At 47.5% G+C, this 16,397-nt stretch overlaps 1 protein-coding gene across 1 annotated transcript in view; it reads right to left on the bottom strand.

The window, feature by feature from the left end:
• The window catches only part of LOC144767868 (killer cell lectin-like receptor subfamily F member 1), a 224,998-nt gene that overhangs the window by 163,348 nt on the left and 45,253 nt on the right, over window positions 1-16,397 (bottom strand). Inside the window, exon 2 of the mRNA XM_078651226.1 lies at window positions 6,364-6,501. Coding sequence (XP_078507352.1) covers window positions 6,364-6,501 — 138 coding nt within the window. The remainder of the gene's footprint in view (window positions 1-6,363; window positions 6,502-16,397) is intronic.

Genomic DNA, 16,397 nt, shown 5'->3' with positions numbered 1-16,397 from the left:
AAGATTGACCAGTGTTGTAAAACGAATAATCAGAAACGTTATGTAAACAATCGCACAAGCATTGAGCCATGAGTACCAACACACATTTGTATGTTTATCTGCATTTAAAAAGATGCATGAGAATGATTTCGATGGAAGTGCACATTTATTCTACATTTTCACAGAAAGCGCAGAAAAAACACTTTTATATGAAAAGAGACAGGCTTTGGCAAAGCCAATAGGCTTGCTTACTTTGTATTGCATGGCCGTCCAGTGGCAGTAGCAAGGGGGCGGCAGGGTGCGCTTAGCCTATCAGCGACTGGTGACAGCATCGTACAACCAATTGCGCGGCGGCAGGGACACTACCAGAGGGAGAAGTTGCCTGATACATGGAATGGAAACCATAAGAGGAATGACTGCCCCCTGTCTTCCCAAGAAATTAATTTCTTTTGCTGTAAAGTGAATGTTCGACCTAGCTTTTTCAGCGGGTTTATCCCCAGACTTTTTGCTTTTTGGTCTCCTGTTTCTGACCTGTTTTCATTGGTTTTATGGCTCTGGGCACTTTACCACTGCTAATCAGTGCTAAAGTGCATATGCTCTCCATGTAAACTATGTTTATGGATCGGTGTTTCCATGATTGGCTTATATGATTTACTAGTAAGCCTCTTGTACGGTGCAATGTGTGTGCCCACAGAGTGTAAATCAAATGCTGCTAGTGGGCCTCCAGCACTGATTGTGCCGCCAACACGAACAGCCTTTCAAAGGGTTCTTAGACCTGTCATTGCAGTGTCTGCACACAGTTTTAAACTGCCATGTTGACTTGACCAGTGGCTCCACTTGCCAGGCCCTAACCTTACCTTTTCTTACATGTAAGACACCCCTCAGGGAGGTTCAAGGTATCCCGAAGGGCAGGGTGCAGTCAATCAATCAATCAATCAAGAACTTGTAAAGCGCACTACTTACCCGTGAGGGTCCCAAGGTGCTGGGGGAAAAGGGGGGCGCTACTGGTCGAACAGCCAGGTCTTGAGTAGCCTCCTGAAGGTCAGCAGGTCTTGGGTCTGTGGTAGGCTCAGTGGGAGGGTGTTCCAGGTCTTGGTGGCGAGGTGGGGGAAGGATCTGCCGCCAGTGGTGGTTCTTCGGATGCGAGGGACGGTGGCGAGGGCGAGGTTGGTGGAGCGGAGCTGGCAGTTGGGCTTGTAGAAGAAAAGTCGTCTGTTGAGGAAGGCTGGGCCAGTCTTCTGGAGTGCCTTGTGTGCGTGGATGAGGAGCTTGAAGGAAGTCCTCTTGTTGACGGGGAGCCAGTGCCTTCTCAGGTGGGGCGTGATGTGGCTGTGGCATGGTACGTCGAGGATGAGGCGTGCAGTGGCGTTTTGAATGTGTTGCAGTCATTGATGAGCTTGGCCGGGGCTCCCACATAGAGGGCGTTACCATAGTTGAGTCTGCTACTGACGAGGGCCTGGGTGACTGTTCGTCTTGTATCTGTCGGGATCCACCTGTAGATCTTGAGGAGCATGCGGAGGGTGTTGAAGCAGGAGGCGGAAACTACGTTGACTTGCTTGGTCATGGAGAGTGTTGAGTCGAGGATGACTCCCATGTTGCATGCGTGGTTGGTGGGTGTCGAGGCTGCCCCCAGTGCCGTTGGCCACCAGGAGTCATCCCATGCTGAAGGATTGGAGCCGAGGATGAGTACCTCCGTCTTGTCTGTGTTCAGCTTCAGTAGGCTGATCTTCATCCAGTCGGCGACGGCCTTCATTCCTTTGTGGAGGTTGGATTGGAGGTTAGTGGATCCTTGGTGAGGGAGAGGATCAGTTGAGTGTCGTCGGCGTAGGAGATTATGTTGAGCTTGTGCTGTCGGACGACGTGCGTGAGCGGGGCCATGTAGATGTTGAACTGTGTCAGGCTGAGGGATGATCCCTGGGGTACGCCGCAGATGATCTTGGAGGCTTCAGATCGGAATGGGGGGAGGCGGACGCTCTGGGTTTTGCCGGAAAGGAAGGAGGTGGTCCATTCCAGGGCCTTGTCTTGGTTCCCTGCATCGTGGAGGTGTGTGTGTAGTGTGCGGTGGCAGACAGTGTCGAAGGCGGTGGAGAGGTCCAGGAGGATGCGGGCCGTGGTCTCACCGCTGTCCTGCACGGTCCTGATGTCGTCAGTGGTGGCGATGAGGGCAGTCTCGGTGCTGTGGTTGCTGCCGAACCCTGACTGGGATGGGTCTAGGATGCTATTTTCTTCGTGGTATCGGGTTAGCTGTCTGTTTACGATCTTCTTGATGACCTTGGCCGGGAACAGAAGCAGGGAGATGGGGTCTGCCTTGGGTTTGTTGAGTAGGGCATTGATCTCGGCGTGTTTCCAGCTCTCTGGCAAGGTCGCAGTCGCAAAGGAGAGATTGATGACGTTGCGCAGGTGGGGTGCGATGGAGCTGCTGGCTCTGTTGAAGATGTGGTGCGGGAATGGGTCTGACGGGGAGCCGGAGTGGATTGTGCTCATGGTCTTGATGGTGTCATCTATGTTCACGTTGGCCCAGGCTGGCACAGGGTCGTGGTCAATGGTGTGCAGAGAGTCTGGAGTGTCGATGTCTGGCTGTCTGAGTGTTGAAGCTGTCATGGATGTCAGCGATCTTGCGGTGGAGGAAGGTGGCAAGGGAATTGCGCAGGGCTTGCGACGGCGGGATGTCGTTGGTGGTGGAGAGTTCCTTTACAATGTTGAAGAGCTCCTTGCTGTTGTGTGCGTTGTTGTCAAGGCGGTCTTTGAAGGAGGTCGTCTTGGTAGACCTGATGAGGTGATGGTGTTTGCAGATGGCATTTTTGTGGGCTGCGAGGCTGTTCAGTGTCTTTTCATTGTGCTGTTTCTTCTGTAGTTTCCGGCAAGTTCGCTTGGAGGCTAGGAGTTCTGGGGTGAACTAGCAAGCTCTGTTGCTGGTGTTTCTGTGGGTGGGTTTCTTCAGCGGCGCAAGGGTGTTGGCGCAGTCGTCGATCCAGTGTCTGAGGTTGCGGGCAGCATATGTGACATATGGAACATGTACTGATGTGTGTGACATACCCGGATAGTGAAATACAGTGTATTCGTTTTTCAGTATTGAAACTGAAAGGCTATCTGTCCCATGGGATAGATTGGGAGATATTTTGTAACCTCTTACAAGTATAACTTTCCATTGGGACAAGATAGAGAAATGGAGTTTGGGCTCTCTGAATTTAATCGCACATCTTTTAGTTAAAGATGTTTTTTAAATTATGTGTTTCAAAATGCCACTTTTAGAAAGTAGCCATTTTCTTGCTAAACCATCCTGTGTGCCTCTGCTGGTTTGTGGATTGATCATCTGGTTTTGGAGTGACAAGGGTGGGGGATGTGCATTCTCTTCAGACAGCCACTGGGTGGGGGGATTGAGGTGTGTCCTGTCTTTCCTGGATGGGTCACGGCTGGGCTGAATAGACTTGGGCTGCATTCAGAGTAGGGGAGGAGATTTCCCTGCATCTGAATGGGCCTGATTTGCCTTGGACAATGCTGTCTCCACCTCCTGCCAGAAGCTAGGCCAGAGAGGACTGAACTGGTCTTGACTGGGCACAGGCCCTCTCTGTCACAGGAGAAGAAAGAGAAAATCAGTATAAATATTGGGGCCTACTTTAGAATACTTCTGGACTCAAGAGAAACCTCTGCCAGGGAGAAGAGCTGGAGAAGCTGAAGGAGAAGTACTGGCCCATTGCTGTGTGGATGCTTTGCTGGATAGGCCTGCAGTGGTTGCTTCTGCCAAGAAAGAAAAGGACTGGACTTTGCTGTGTATCCTGCTTGTGAAGGTCCTCCAAGGGCTATGTGTGCTTGCCTCCTGTTAAGAAGTCTCAGGGACAGAACTGAAAGACTTCCTGCAACTCTGCTGGTGCTGCTGGACTCTGCCATCTGTGAGTCCTACCCTTGCCTGAGGTGCCTCCCTCCAGAGAAAGGCCGTCTGAAGTGGGTTTTGCTGCTTATCTCTGTAAGTACTGGAGTGAAGCAACATGAAGCCTTGCAAAGCCTCGCAGAGTCCTGCCACACAGCCACGCACTCCTCGCAACCAACGCCGGATGACGCAACTGATCTCTGTAAGTACTGGAGCGAAGCATTTTGAAGCCTTGCAAAGCCTCGCAGAGTCCTGTCACACACCAGCGCACTCCTCGCAACCAACGCCGGATGACGCAAAGCCTCGCCGAGTCCCCTCACACAGCTGCATACTCCTTAGAACCAATGCCGGATGATGCGAAGCCTCACTGAGTCCCGCCACACAGCTGCGCACTCCTCAGAACCGATGCCGGATGATGCTAAGCCTCGCCAAGTCCTGCCACACAGCTGCCTCTTCTCAGAACTGACACCTGATGACACACAGCCCCGCAAAGCCTAGCCGTGCAGGCCCCACCACTGACACCGGATGACGCGAAGCCTCGCAAAGCGACTCCTCACCTCCTGTGCACAACACATCGCACTTGGGCATCAACTCTACCACAATGCTAGGGCGCCAGTAGGAAAATGACGCATCACCTCCCCACACAGTAAGGAACCAACGCATCACCTCCCCTGCATGGCAGTAAGGAACCAACGCATCGCCTCCCCTGGAGCAAGGAACCAACACATCATGTTCCCCGCGTGTAAGGATCCCTGCAGCTGTTTTTCCTTCTGACTTTTTATGCATCCAGGTGCTTTGTGTTGAAAGGGACACATCAATATTTTGCTATGGACAGAGCCGTACTTACCTTTGAAAAGTCATATTTTGATCAATGCATGGTGGTTTTTTTGTCATATTGGTCTTCTTTTGTTTTGTTTAGATAGAGATTTCCTATTTTTCTAAACTGGTGTGGTGTCCATTTGTAGTGCTTTCACTGGGTGAACATCCTTTACAACGCAACTGTTACAACGAAGTACCTTTACGACGCAACCATTACAACGCAACTTTTACAACGACTTGCGCTGGGGGCGCTCTAGGATAGGGAACAGTTTCCAACACCTTCCCTACTATCCACGGGGACTGGAGTTGGAATAGTAAATTAAACTATTCACTATCCAGCGCCCCCCAACGCAAGTTGTTGTAAAAGTTGCGTTGTAAAACTTGCGTCATAAAGGCTTGCGTTGTAATAGCATGCGTTGTAATGTCATACATCCCTTTCACTGTGTTACTGTATGTGTGCACAAATGCTTTACACACTTCCTCTGAGATAAGCCTGTCTGCTCGTGCCAAACTACCAAGGGGGTGAGCAGGTGTTGTCGAAGGGTGTAACTCCCTTACCCTAACTAGAAGCAATGGTCCCTATTTGGACAAAGGTGCAAACCATTGGCAACTATAGACCCCCATTTCTAACAGTTAACCAATGATTCTTTCTGTGAAACACTAAAAAATGAATGAGCGCTTTTGATTAACAATAGAATATGACGAAGAGTGTGAAGATTAAATATGCTTTTCAGATATGCATGGAAGCAGTTCCTAGCATGGAGCTTGATGCAAGAAACAAGCTATAAGCATGATGGTGAGACTAAAATACCCTTCAGGGTAATCCAAGATTTGATTGACAGTGCATCAAGCCAATGTCTGACAGAGGGCGCTCCAGATAGCCATGGGCTAAAAAGGACAGACAAAAAGCTCACTCTATGCATGTTATAAACAATAGGTATTCAGACAGCTACTCTGTGGACCCAGACTTAAAAAGGAAACAAAAATACACTTGTCGTGCAGAAGAAATAAATGGCATTGGTAGCTTGGCACCTATGTTTGGGACGTTTTTAGTAATTGTTGCCACACATTTGTGCATCGTGTAGGCGCAGAGTGCAATTATCACCTGCTTTGGAACCAAATTCCACGGGCGGCTCCTGGTCAAAAGTGATACGATGTATGTGTGCAAAATACACCTGCAGACATGCCCTTTTGTGCTCGCACATTTCCACTAGGTGTCCGCACTTTACAAAGCACACTTCCATAGTAGTCACACAAAGTTGTCCTACCTTAGAGCCATGGGGGTAGATTGGTCAGTAAGATTGGGGGATGTAAGCTTCAAATTACCCAACAATCACTCTGGCATTTCTTAATAAAATATGTTGGGAGAAGCAAGCCACAAGGGGAGCTTAAGAGGCAGTGGAAAGAGAGAGAAGTGCGGATTGTTAGGGGTTCTTAAAACACAATAGTTTTCAATCTAACCAAGTATAAGGCAGAGACGAGAGAGTGTGTGCTTGTGTGTGTGTGTGTGTGCTTGTGGGTTTTTATCAGTGTGGGCACCTCACCATACCTGACTGAAAGCACCTGTACCCAACTATTTACTACAGACTGCATTTTTTAGGGAGGTGTAGCACCCCAAACACCCCCCCTGAAACGACCCCCCTGCTGAGAGCACTGCTCCCTTGTACATCCCCTGCGTGCAGTGCTGGTCCCCTCACCTGATGTACACACCGTGCTGTGGGTCTTACCATGGTCTGCGGCCTGCTGTGGGGTGCACTCATCTTCTGAAGCCCCCCTCTGCACTCCCATGTAGACTGTGTTCATCATCTTCGATGGCTCTTCGCCCTCTACGTCAACTGAAAAAGAGCACAGATGTTCAAGTTCTCTGATATTTCTGAACATGGAGCGACGCTACATATTAGGTAGCAAAATGTTAAAGTAATTTTTGAAATGTTTACACCAGAACACCTTCTTAGGATGGTCCCCACTTAGCCCTGCACATACCACCTAGTGTGTATTTGTAAAGTGCACCTTCACCCAGAGGTAGGTGGGGAAGCGTGGCTCAATGGTGGCGTGGCTCAATGGTTAGAGCGGCAGACCCTGATGCAGAGGTCTAGCCCGGGACCAGGGTTCAATTCCCGCCTCGGCGGGTCTTGGGCTCAATTTCCTCGGACCTGATAATTCTCGCCTCGGTGCCTGGTCTAATCATGGGTCCCACTCTGCAACTCTGGGCAATAGCTTGCTTAATCTCCACAACGGCCCCAGCAGCGCTTGGATGCATTGCTTCACCTTGGGGGTGCCCAGGAGTGGACATTCCACAGGAAACCCAGGATGGGTTACACAGCGGTATGAATACAGCGCTACGAGACCTCTGGGTAGAAGTGCGCTATATAAATACAAAACACATTTACCCAAGGGTATTTTGACGCTGAATAACAGTTCCTTATTGTTACCAGCTCAATGGTACTCATTTTATTGACCTGAGAAGGATGAAAGGTTGAGTGGACCAGACTGGATTTGAACCTGTGACAATGAGGTCAAACAAAGGCCCCTACAGTGGGCACATTAGGCCACTAAGCTACCGGACTGGGCATACTTTGCAGCCCACTCGGGCCCTCTCTTTTACAGACCTCTGCAGCTTTACTGCTCACTGTGCACATTATGTTTGCATTCGTAGGTGATTTACATACACACATACATACATACATACGTGTTAGGGCCATGAGTGTTTCACAATGCGTTATTGTAACATCAGACCGAACATTGGCGAAGCTGTGCGGTACTTAATCATGAGCAGGACTTTATCACAACATATAAACTAAATATGAGAAAAACACAAAGCATGCCACCAGCTAAACGTGTCAGCCTTATGCATGCAATAAAAACAACCATAGAATATCATTTTTAAAGAACATTACTTTTTCTTCCAATCAAGCAGATATACAAAACTTTTTTAAATGTTTAATGCATATCACAGGAAAATATGATTCTTATTATCATTAAAGAAAATATACCACTGCCTTTCAATTTCTAGAAGACACAGCTTAAAAACACAAGGATGAAATAAAATAAAAAAAAGAAAAGGAAGAACATTGGCCCACCAGCTGAGGTAACGGGTTTTTAGGAACCCGCTGGTGCCAGGGGATAACACCCGAAGACCTCTGAGTTCTCCCTTGTTCCGGACCACAGAAACACGGAGTCTTCTAGTTACCGTCAGAGATCAAGTTTTATTGGCAGCTACCAAGTAACAGGTGTCCTAAAAACACGACAGCACGGGTTGTGTGTTCTCAGGAGACTGTTCGTTTTTACAGAACCAGCCGTCTCCTTATATACAAAAATAATAGCTGCAAGCAAGAATTCCTGAGTTTATGATATGGCTATACACATATTTCTACAATAATACAAAAGAGCGAAGTCATGTAGGCAAGCCCCTATTTTAGACGTCCAGTTCGTGATAGATTACCCGGCCAGGCCCGGAACACCCATCAGATATCGACGAAACCCCAATAAAGAAAGGCACCTCCTAGTCATAAAACTGGCCATAAACAGGGTGCGTGGACAGGTGTGTGTGTGTGTAAAAACATGATCTGGATGTAGTGAATGGTTTGTGGTATGTTGTGCATCGATGCTATCGTATTCGGCCACTGGGCGAGGAGCTGCCCAAACAGGTTTGGCTGGAGGCAATGGAGTCAGTTGGGACAGGTCAGGGGGAAGTCAAGGAAAGGTGGACGTGTCCTTTTAGATCAGACTCGGCCTTACTTAATTGACTTATCATGAGGGCAAGACACAAGATGGATGCCGTTCACAAAATGGAGTCTAAGGGTTCGGAACGGAAACTATGATTTAAGGGTGTTGGCATCCCCCAATCATGACGCAAATGCATAGGGATGATGTCCTAATCATGTCTGTTGACACAAAATTCGTCATGGTACGTTGATATTTTGTGGCACGGGTATTGGATCTCGATATCGTGATAACAGTAGGGTCCAGAATTTCAGAACCACAGACCCTCCTTTTGCCCTTATGTAAGGCAATAACTCATGTTAATCTGAGTCTAAATCTGTATTAATGAATTCGTGGAGATGTTGCTGTAGCATCATTCTGTTGCTCAGTTCGTCCCTTGACCCAGGCTTCCTTACACATGAGGTAGCACAGAGGCCACATAGTGCAGGAGCGCACTGTACACACAGGCAGAACATAAACAGAAGCGCTAAGATCATCCCAATGAAGATCAGTGTTTTCCATCCCCAGGCAGTAATCAGTTCCCAGAACCACCCTAGCAAGGACCAGTCCCCTTTTTCTACGTGAAAAGAACCAGATATTTCATGTAGCTTAGAGATGGCCTGGTACACTGTCGGCGCATTATCAGGGATGAAAATGCAACAACTGGATTGGATCACTCTACACACACCACCACGATCGGCGAGTATGATATCTAGGGCAACTCGGTTCTGAAGGGTCATAAGTCGATCCGACTGAAGCTCGGTTGTTAAATTGCCAAGGGCTCCGGCCGTTTCAATCACGGCGGATTCAACTATCCTTGCTAATTGACGAATATTCCTGCTGTTCACCATAGGCCCCCAAAATGGCAGAAAACCCTTTGCAAAGTCAGCGAATTCCTGACCCGCGGTGTCGTCTTTACTCACGACACCCCTAGCTGTCCTTGTCCGATGGTAATCTGCTCTGGCCGTGTAGGTGGGAGGCAGCAGAAATGAGATGAAACATGTACCTGAGAAGTCAGGGGGCAACCATGTGTAGGCTTGGTCGTGGCAGACGAAATACGTGCCTTTGGCTGCTAAGAGTATAGGGGAGGTTCGGGAAGCGAACACATATGTTTCCGTGCATATGCTCTTTCCTAATTGTGCTATGGGATCCCTACCGATACCTTGTAAACATAAGTGACCTCGGTGGGGCACTATCCAAACTGGGTGGGATTTCTTTGCTGCCTGGCTCTTACTCAGGTAAACCCCATATTTAGTTACGTTCCAACGAGTGTAGGGACTGAGTTCATCTTTTGGGATCGCAAGATAAGTGTCGAACTCCCTACTCATATTTCTCATCCCTGCCACTAGTGCCTTGTTACTGGAATCGCTCTCAGTGGAACGGGTCGGGTATGGTTCTAGGGCGAATAGGAACATGGTCTGGAAAGCCCACAGAGAACCATAATAACTGAATAGCAGGATAAAGTATGGGATACCCTTATCAGTTGTGTGTGGCATGAGTCCGCATATCCAACAGTTCGATGTGTTCATTATGGACTGGTGTTGGTGTAGAAGTTGAATGAATGAGTTATTTACAAATTCGAGTCTTCTGGCAGACTCGTGTTCAGGTAGAGGGTGAAAGGAGTGCGGAGAGAGAGTGGGAGGAGGCGTTGGCTGAGTGTCATTTGAAAACAAGGAAACTTGAAATACGAATAGAGCATAACCAGTCAAGAACATCGCTATGCTACACAGCGTTAAAACACATATTATCAGGAATCTTCTTTTGGACAGTATCGTGCATAATTGTTTTTCAAAGTTCGTGAATCTGATAGGTCTCTTTACCCTAGGAAACTCCATCCTCTAGTTGTTGCCCGCGGTGGTAGATTGATTCTGCCAGGGAGTGCGCTCTGTTCAGTCCGGGGTAACTCACGTGGACCACCCAGAACCGTTGACCTAAACGTCCCCAGTTGCACTCCCCAGACTTCAACCGCGACCCTAGCAGCAGAACCGGATGGCGGTTCGAAAATCAAAAACGAGGAAGTTTCCTGAGAGTGAGAGAGCTGAAAAATCAAAAATAGTTCTTAGGGGAAAGGAAATTCACATTAGTTTGCCTTTTATTAGTCTCTTTGTCTAGACCTTAGATTGTATCGTCGTTTCCCAGGTACGGTGTGGTCTTCAAACAATGTCTCAGGTTCGGTAGTGTCCAACTGCATAGACGGTGGCACAAGTCCTTGTAAAATATGATCACTCTCCTTTTCGGAACCAGTCTCTTTCAAACATGCATCGCTGAAAGGGATGAAGCGAGGTACGGATTCTGTCTCAGAGTCGGCAAGTCCTTCATTGACCCACCGGTCGTATGGGAGGGGTAGAGGGACCCGTTTACAATGGCTCCCGTGCACCCAGTTCTTTTTGCCTTCCACCCGAACAGCTGATCTCGTGGAAAGAAGTACCAGGTGCGGTCCGGTCCACCTCGGTTGTCCGTTGTTTGTGCGCTGGAAATTCCGCACCAAGACCCACGTGCCGGGTTCGATGGAGTGACCTGGATCGTCAGAGGCTGGCGGAGAGGAACTGTGAACCTGTTGGTGTAAGACACGCAATTTAGTTGTTATTTCGCACAAATAGTCAAGCAGTACGGGTGTTCTATTTCGCTGAGTTTCTTTGGCCTTGGCACGCCCCAGACGTTGGCTGGGCGGCCAAACACTATCTCATGGGGGCTAAGTCCTAATCTGGAATGGACGGTCGTTCTGGTTGACAAGAGTGCTAGAGGCAAGGCGTCAGGCCATTTAAGACCTGTACAGGCTTGGATCTTGGCTAATTTGAGCTTTAACGTGCCATTGTAGCACTCTACTAATCCAGCTGATTGGGGGTGGTTTGCAGAGTGGAACTTTTGGTGTATGCCTAGACACTCACACACTCTCTTTATCACGCGTCCTACGAATTCGCTTCCATTATCACTCCAGACAATTCTAGGCATACCAAATCTAGGGAAGAACTCTTTGACAAGGGCTTTGGCAGTTGACAAGGCGGTATTGTCCTTAAGGGGGTATGCTTCTATCCACCTGGAAAAAGCACAAACAACCACAAGCACGTATTTTAAGTTGTTGCACCTCTCCATGTGTATGAAATCTAGCTGCAAAACCTCGAACGGATACGTTGGAGGCGCAAAATGACCAGCTGGAGTTGGGGGTTCCCCTACCGGGATTGTACTTTAAACACACCATACAGTTTCTGACCACATTCTCTGCATATTTTGGGATATTACTATTCTGCCATACTGGGGCCAATAGTTTACATATTCCTCTCGAACTGATGTGTGCAATTCCATGAGCCATTGCTACTACTGCAAGTACATATGCGTTAGGTAATAGCCATCGCTGGTGTTCCGACAATTCGACCCAACAACCATTCGCATCTAATCTACCTGTACTTTCTCTCCATTCATTCACCTCTTTCTCAGTCGCCTCGGCTTGTATAGATTTCACGCTTTCAATGGTGTCCTCACACATTCCCACATCAGTAATCCATCTAGCGGGACCTACAACATACATCCGACTCATCGTGTTCCTTGCAGTCTCTTTCGCAACCTCGTCTGCAAATGCATTCCCGCGGCCAACATCATCCTGAATCTTTTTGTGTGCACTGCATTTCATAATTGCAACTTGTAGTGGCAAGGTCAATGACTCAAGGAGTTCATTAACTAGCTGACCATGTTGTATCTTTGCACCATGTGACGTAAGGAACCCACGTTCACGCCACAATCTCCCAAAATTGTGAGCCACACCAAAGGCGTATTGGCTGTCAGTGTACACATTCACTCGCTTTCCTTTCGCCAACACACATGCTCTTGTAAGTGCAATTAGCTCTGCAGCTTGTGCAGAATTGTGGGAAATGCGCGCGGTCTCTATAATGGTGTGTAATGTCGTTACGGCATATGCTGCAGTCGTATCACCATTCGGCAATTTGAAACATGAACCATCAACCCATAAAGTATCATTGCATTCAGGAAGGGGAGTGTCCTGTAAGTCTACTCTCCCTTTTGTCTCTTCTTCTGTCCTAAAGCAGCAGTCATGTTTATCAATCTCGTCTGTTTCTGTAGGGATGGGTAGTAGCGTAGCGGGGTTGAGTGTATCACACCTCTTTATGTGGATGTGACTTGCTAACAGTGTAAGTTCGTAACTGGATAGTCGAGCGCTAGTAAGATGTTGTGTCTTCGTCCTGTTTAGCAAGATGTCTACTGCATGCGGAACCATAACGATCAGAGTATTATTCATGACTAATCCAGCAGACTGTCGAATGCAGACAGCTGCTGCGGCGGTAGCCCTCAGACAACTTGGTAGGGCTTTAGCCACAGGGTCTAGAGTTGCCGAAAAATATGCGCATGGGCGCTGCTTGTCCCCAAAGTGTTGTGTTAAGACTGATAATGCACAACCTTCCTTCTCATGGACATATAATGTAAAAGGCTTACTGTAGTTGGGGTTTCCCAACACAGGAGCCGAACATAATGCATCACGCAACTCGTGGAAACTCGTCTGACAATCTTCAGACCAGGGCATAGGATTGGGCGTGTCTTTGCAGAGTAGTGCCAGCAAGGGTTTAGCTAGTAGTGAGAAATTCGGTATCCATTGTCTACAGTACGATGTAATGCCCAAGAAGGCTCGAACCTCTCTCTGTGTCCTTGGGGCACTCAGTTCTGCAATTGCCTGTATTGTTTCTGGTGTCAGTCTCCTTCCCTCCTTCGATTAGATGTGACCTAGGTAGGTTACTTCTTGTCGACAAAATTGTAGTTTGGAAAGAGAGACTTTGTGCTTCATGTCACATAAGTGACGCAATAATGACACCGTAGCTTTCTTGCAAATTTCTTCAGTGTCTGCAGCGATCAGCAGATCCTCTACATACTGAATAATTAAAGTTGAACCATCTGGTAGAACAATCGTGTCCAGTTGTGTTTTCAGAGCCTGACTTAATATTGATGGGCTTTCGCAGTAGCCTTGTGGAGCGCACTTGAAGCGGAAGCTTCGTCCTCCTAAATTGAAGCCAAAAATGTCTCTACTCTCCTCAGCAATCGGGATGCTGAAGAAAGCGTTCTTCAGGTCAATCACCGAGAACCAAGCTGCTGAAGCTGGAACCATTGTCAATAAAGCAGTAATGTCGGGGACAACTGGAAACTGCGGGATAACTACCTTATTCACTTCTCTGAGATCAATCACGAACCTGTACACAGGCGGTTGTGAAGGATCAGTATGTTTTAAGACGGGCAAAACTGGACTGTTACAAACATTACCTGTTGTTTCTTCGATAACATCTTTATCGATCAGATCATAAAAGATCGTCAACAACGCCTTTTCGCATTCGCTAGATATTTTGTATTGGGGAATACGTGGCAACCTAACGTTGGCTTTCAAAGTTATGACATACGGTGCTATCTCCAAACGACCGACATCATTAGAACCATTAGCCCAAACTATATCAGGAAGTGATGACAATTCAGTTGGAATATTTTCCTTTGACAAATACATTGGAGAAATGACTTTCTTACCTAAAGTAAGTTGTACTCCCATGGGGGAACAGTATAAAGTCGCATATAACCTCTTTAGTAAATCCAAACCTAACAAATTTTCACCGCAACCTGTTGTCAAAATGAGGGGTGCTTCTAATTCGCATGGGCCAACAGAAAGGGACATGGGACTAGAGATCGGGTTTCTAACAGGGGCGCCAGAGAAACCTACTGAGACATTCATTTCGCCAGACAAAGGTGCGCCAGGAAGTTTCGAGTGCATAATAGAACTTTTTGTAGCACCAGTATCCAGCAGAAATGGCTCTGACACTCCTGAGGCAATTACCTCGACATAAGGTCCATTCTGATCTACTGGAACTGAAACGACTCCCTCTCTTTGTCCATGGCTGTCCTAGCAATCATTACCCTCATTTTCGTGTTCGGTGTAATAGTCGTCAGCATAGTACTGAGCTGACCTAGACGATGCATTATTCTGTTGGTCAAAGCTGTTCATGGAATTCTGAGGCGGAAAAGAAGCTGTGTTCTGGGAGAAATTTCCACGGCCCCTACCTCTAGGGGCATGTTGAACACCTCTTCCCCTTACACCTGAAACGCCGTTTAAGCGTCGCGCAAAAGCCGGACAATTACTTTTGAAGTAACCCTCTTCCTTGCAATACGCACATTGATTCGGGCCATACGGAAGACGCTGATGGGAAAACTCGTTTCCTTGCGCGTTTCTCGAATACTGCTGTTGTTGCTGATAATTGGGCTGACTAGCCATACGAGGCGGATAGGCCTGCTGGAGAAGAACTTTAGTTTTTAAATCTTTTGTCTTTTTGTCTGCCTTATCTAGCTCGTCTTTGCGCCTATTTTCATAGTACTGGGCTGTAGCTAAAATCTGCGCTGACGTAGAGACAGCCCAAGCACTCTCTGAATCTTTTAGTTTATTACACAGTTCAGGAAGTAAATTATGTACGAATTTGTCTACAAACAATCTTTGACCACCCTCGGTAGCCATATCCTGACCACTATGATCTGTGAAAGTCTCCTCAAATCTCGTGAAAAAGTCAGACACATTCTCATCTTTCTTCTGCTTGCACGCAGAGAGCTTATCCCAGTTTACGCGTACTTCAGGCATTATTGTTTTCATGTACGCGATAATCCTTCCGGGAAGTTCAGCTATTAACGGCTCAGGTTTAAAACCACCAATTTGTCTAGCATCTGTAGCGGTAATGTTTGCCCATGAGTCACCTAGTTCCTGGTCATGATCCGTATGACGGATTTTGTTCCATAAAGGATGTGGAACAACGTTCCCAAACAACATGTCTACATCCGCTAAATTCATTATACATGAGCTTGCAGTTTGCGATAACTCCTTATAATACCCAGTCGGGTTTATACGAGGATCAGGCAGTGTCTGCTTGAGTGCTAAAACTTCGGATCTTTTCCAGGGGACATGTACCCATACACGCTGGAAATAAGGCAGAATTGGTGGATTTGCATTCGCATCACCTTCCCTCCAAACCGGAGGAACCTCTCTCATGGGGTACTGTCTCGCTCTTTTCCTACCTGATACGTCGTCTTCGTGCAATGATCTAGAGACGTTTCCCTTACTCCTATAAGAGAGCAATAACTCTATCGCTTTCTCAACATCTGCACCTACAATCATACCTTCATGGAACTTAAAGCGCGTACGCCATAGTTCGTCCATTTTGCATTTGGGATCATTTGTCTTCACATCTTCGCACAGATATACACACATTTCTTCGAATACGTGTCTCTGAGTGGGTGCATTCCATTGACGAAAAACGTCCATAACATGCTGAACATCATATCTAACAGTATCCGTAATCCATTGGCGGGCTAGTTCATTCAGCACTTTTCTTTCCTCGTAATCCGGCAGTTGACTACGTGACTGTCTATCTTCTGTTTTAGGTGTCGTTTTAGGCGACCCAAAGAAAGGTGAAAGCAGACTAGTGACGGTACCTGTCACTCTTTGTCTAATAGAAGGAGAACCTTGCGGAAGGGCAAGTGCATCGGAAAAGACATGCTGAGGCAAAGAAGAAGTAGAGGCAATAGCAGAGGAAGTTGGAGCGGTAGCAGACGTAGTATCATAGAGAATAGTTGGAGCTGTAGGCAAAGTCGTAGAAGTAGATGGAGTAGGTAGTAGAGACGGCGGCCTTTGAGAAGGCTGCGCCGGCGAAGTAGGAACCAGCTGAACAGTAGCTGGCGTTTGTGCAAGAGCTGTGTTACGTGCGCCGGGGCGCGGTATAGTAAAACGCTTTGGGGGTGCCGTAGCGTCTAACGCATACGGTGGAGGTGAGCTTAATAAGTGGGACATTAATGGATCTTTCTCGGATCTCTCCTCTTGACCTTGTCCCTTATGTGGTAACATCGGGTAGCATTTATCTACTGCTAGTTTCTTGCTCCTAAGCATTTGTTCGTTTTCTTGCTCTTCCTCGTTATCCCTGTATGAAATGGCAGCTTTCACCATTGACATTCCTCTTTTATTCTTTTTTGCTAATTTTATTTCTTTCTGTTTGGCTTCTTTGCGCCA

Source organism: Lissotriton helveticus, chromosome 7 (genome assembly GCF_964261635.1).
Source record: "Lissotriton helveticus chromosome 7, aLisHel1.1, whole genome shotgun sequence".
NCBI lineage: Eukaryota > Metazoa > Chordata > Amphibia > Caudata > Salamandridae > Lissotriton > Lissotriton helveticus.
The sequence above is the reverse complement of the archived record's forward strand: the minus strand, read 5'-3'. Positions and strand labels throughout refer to the sequence as shown.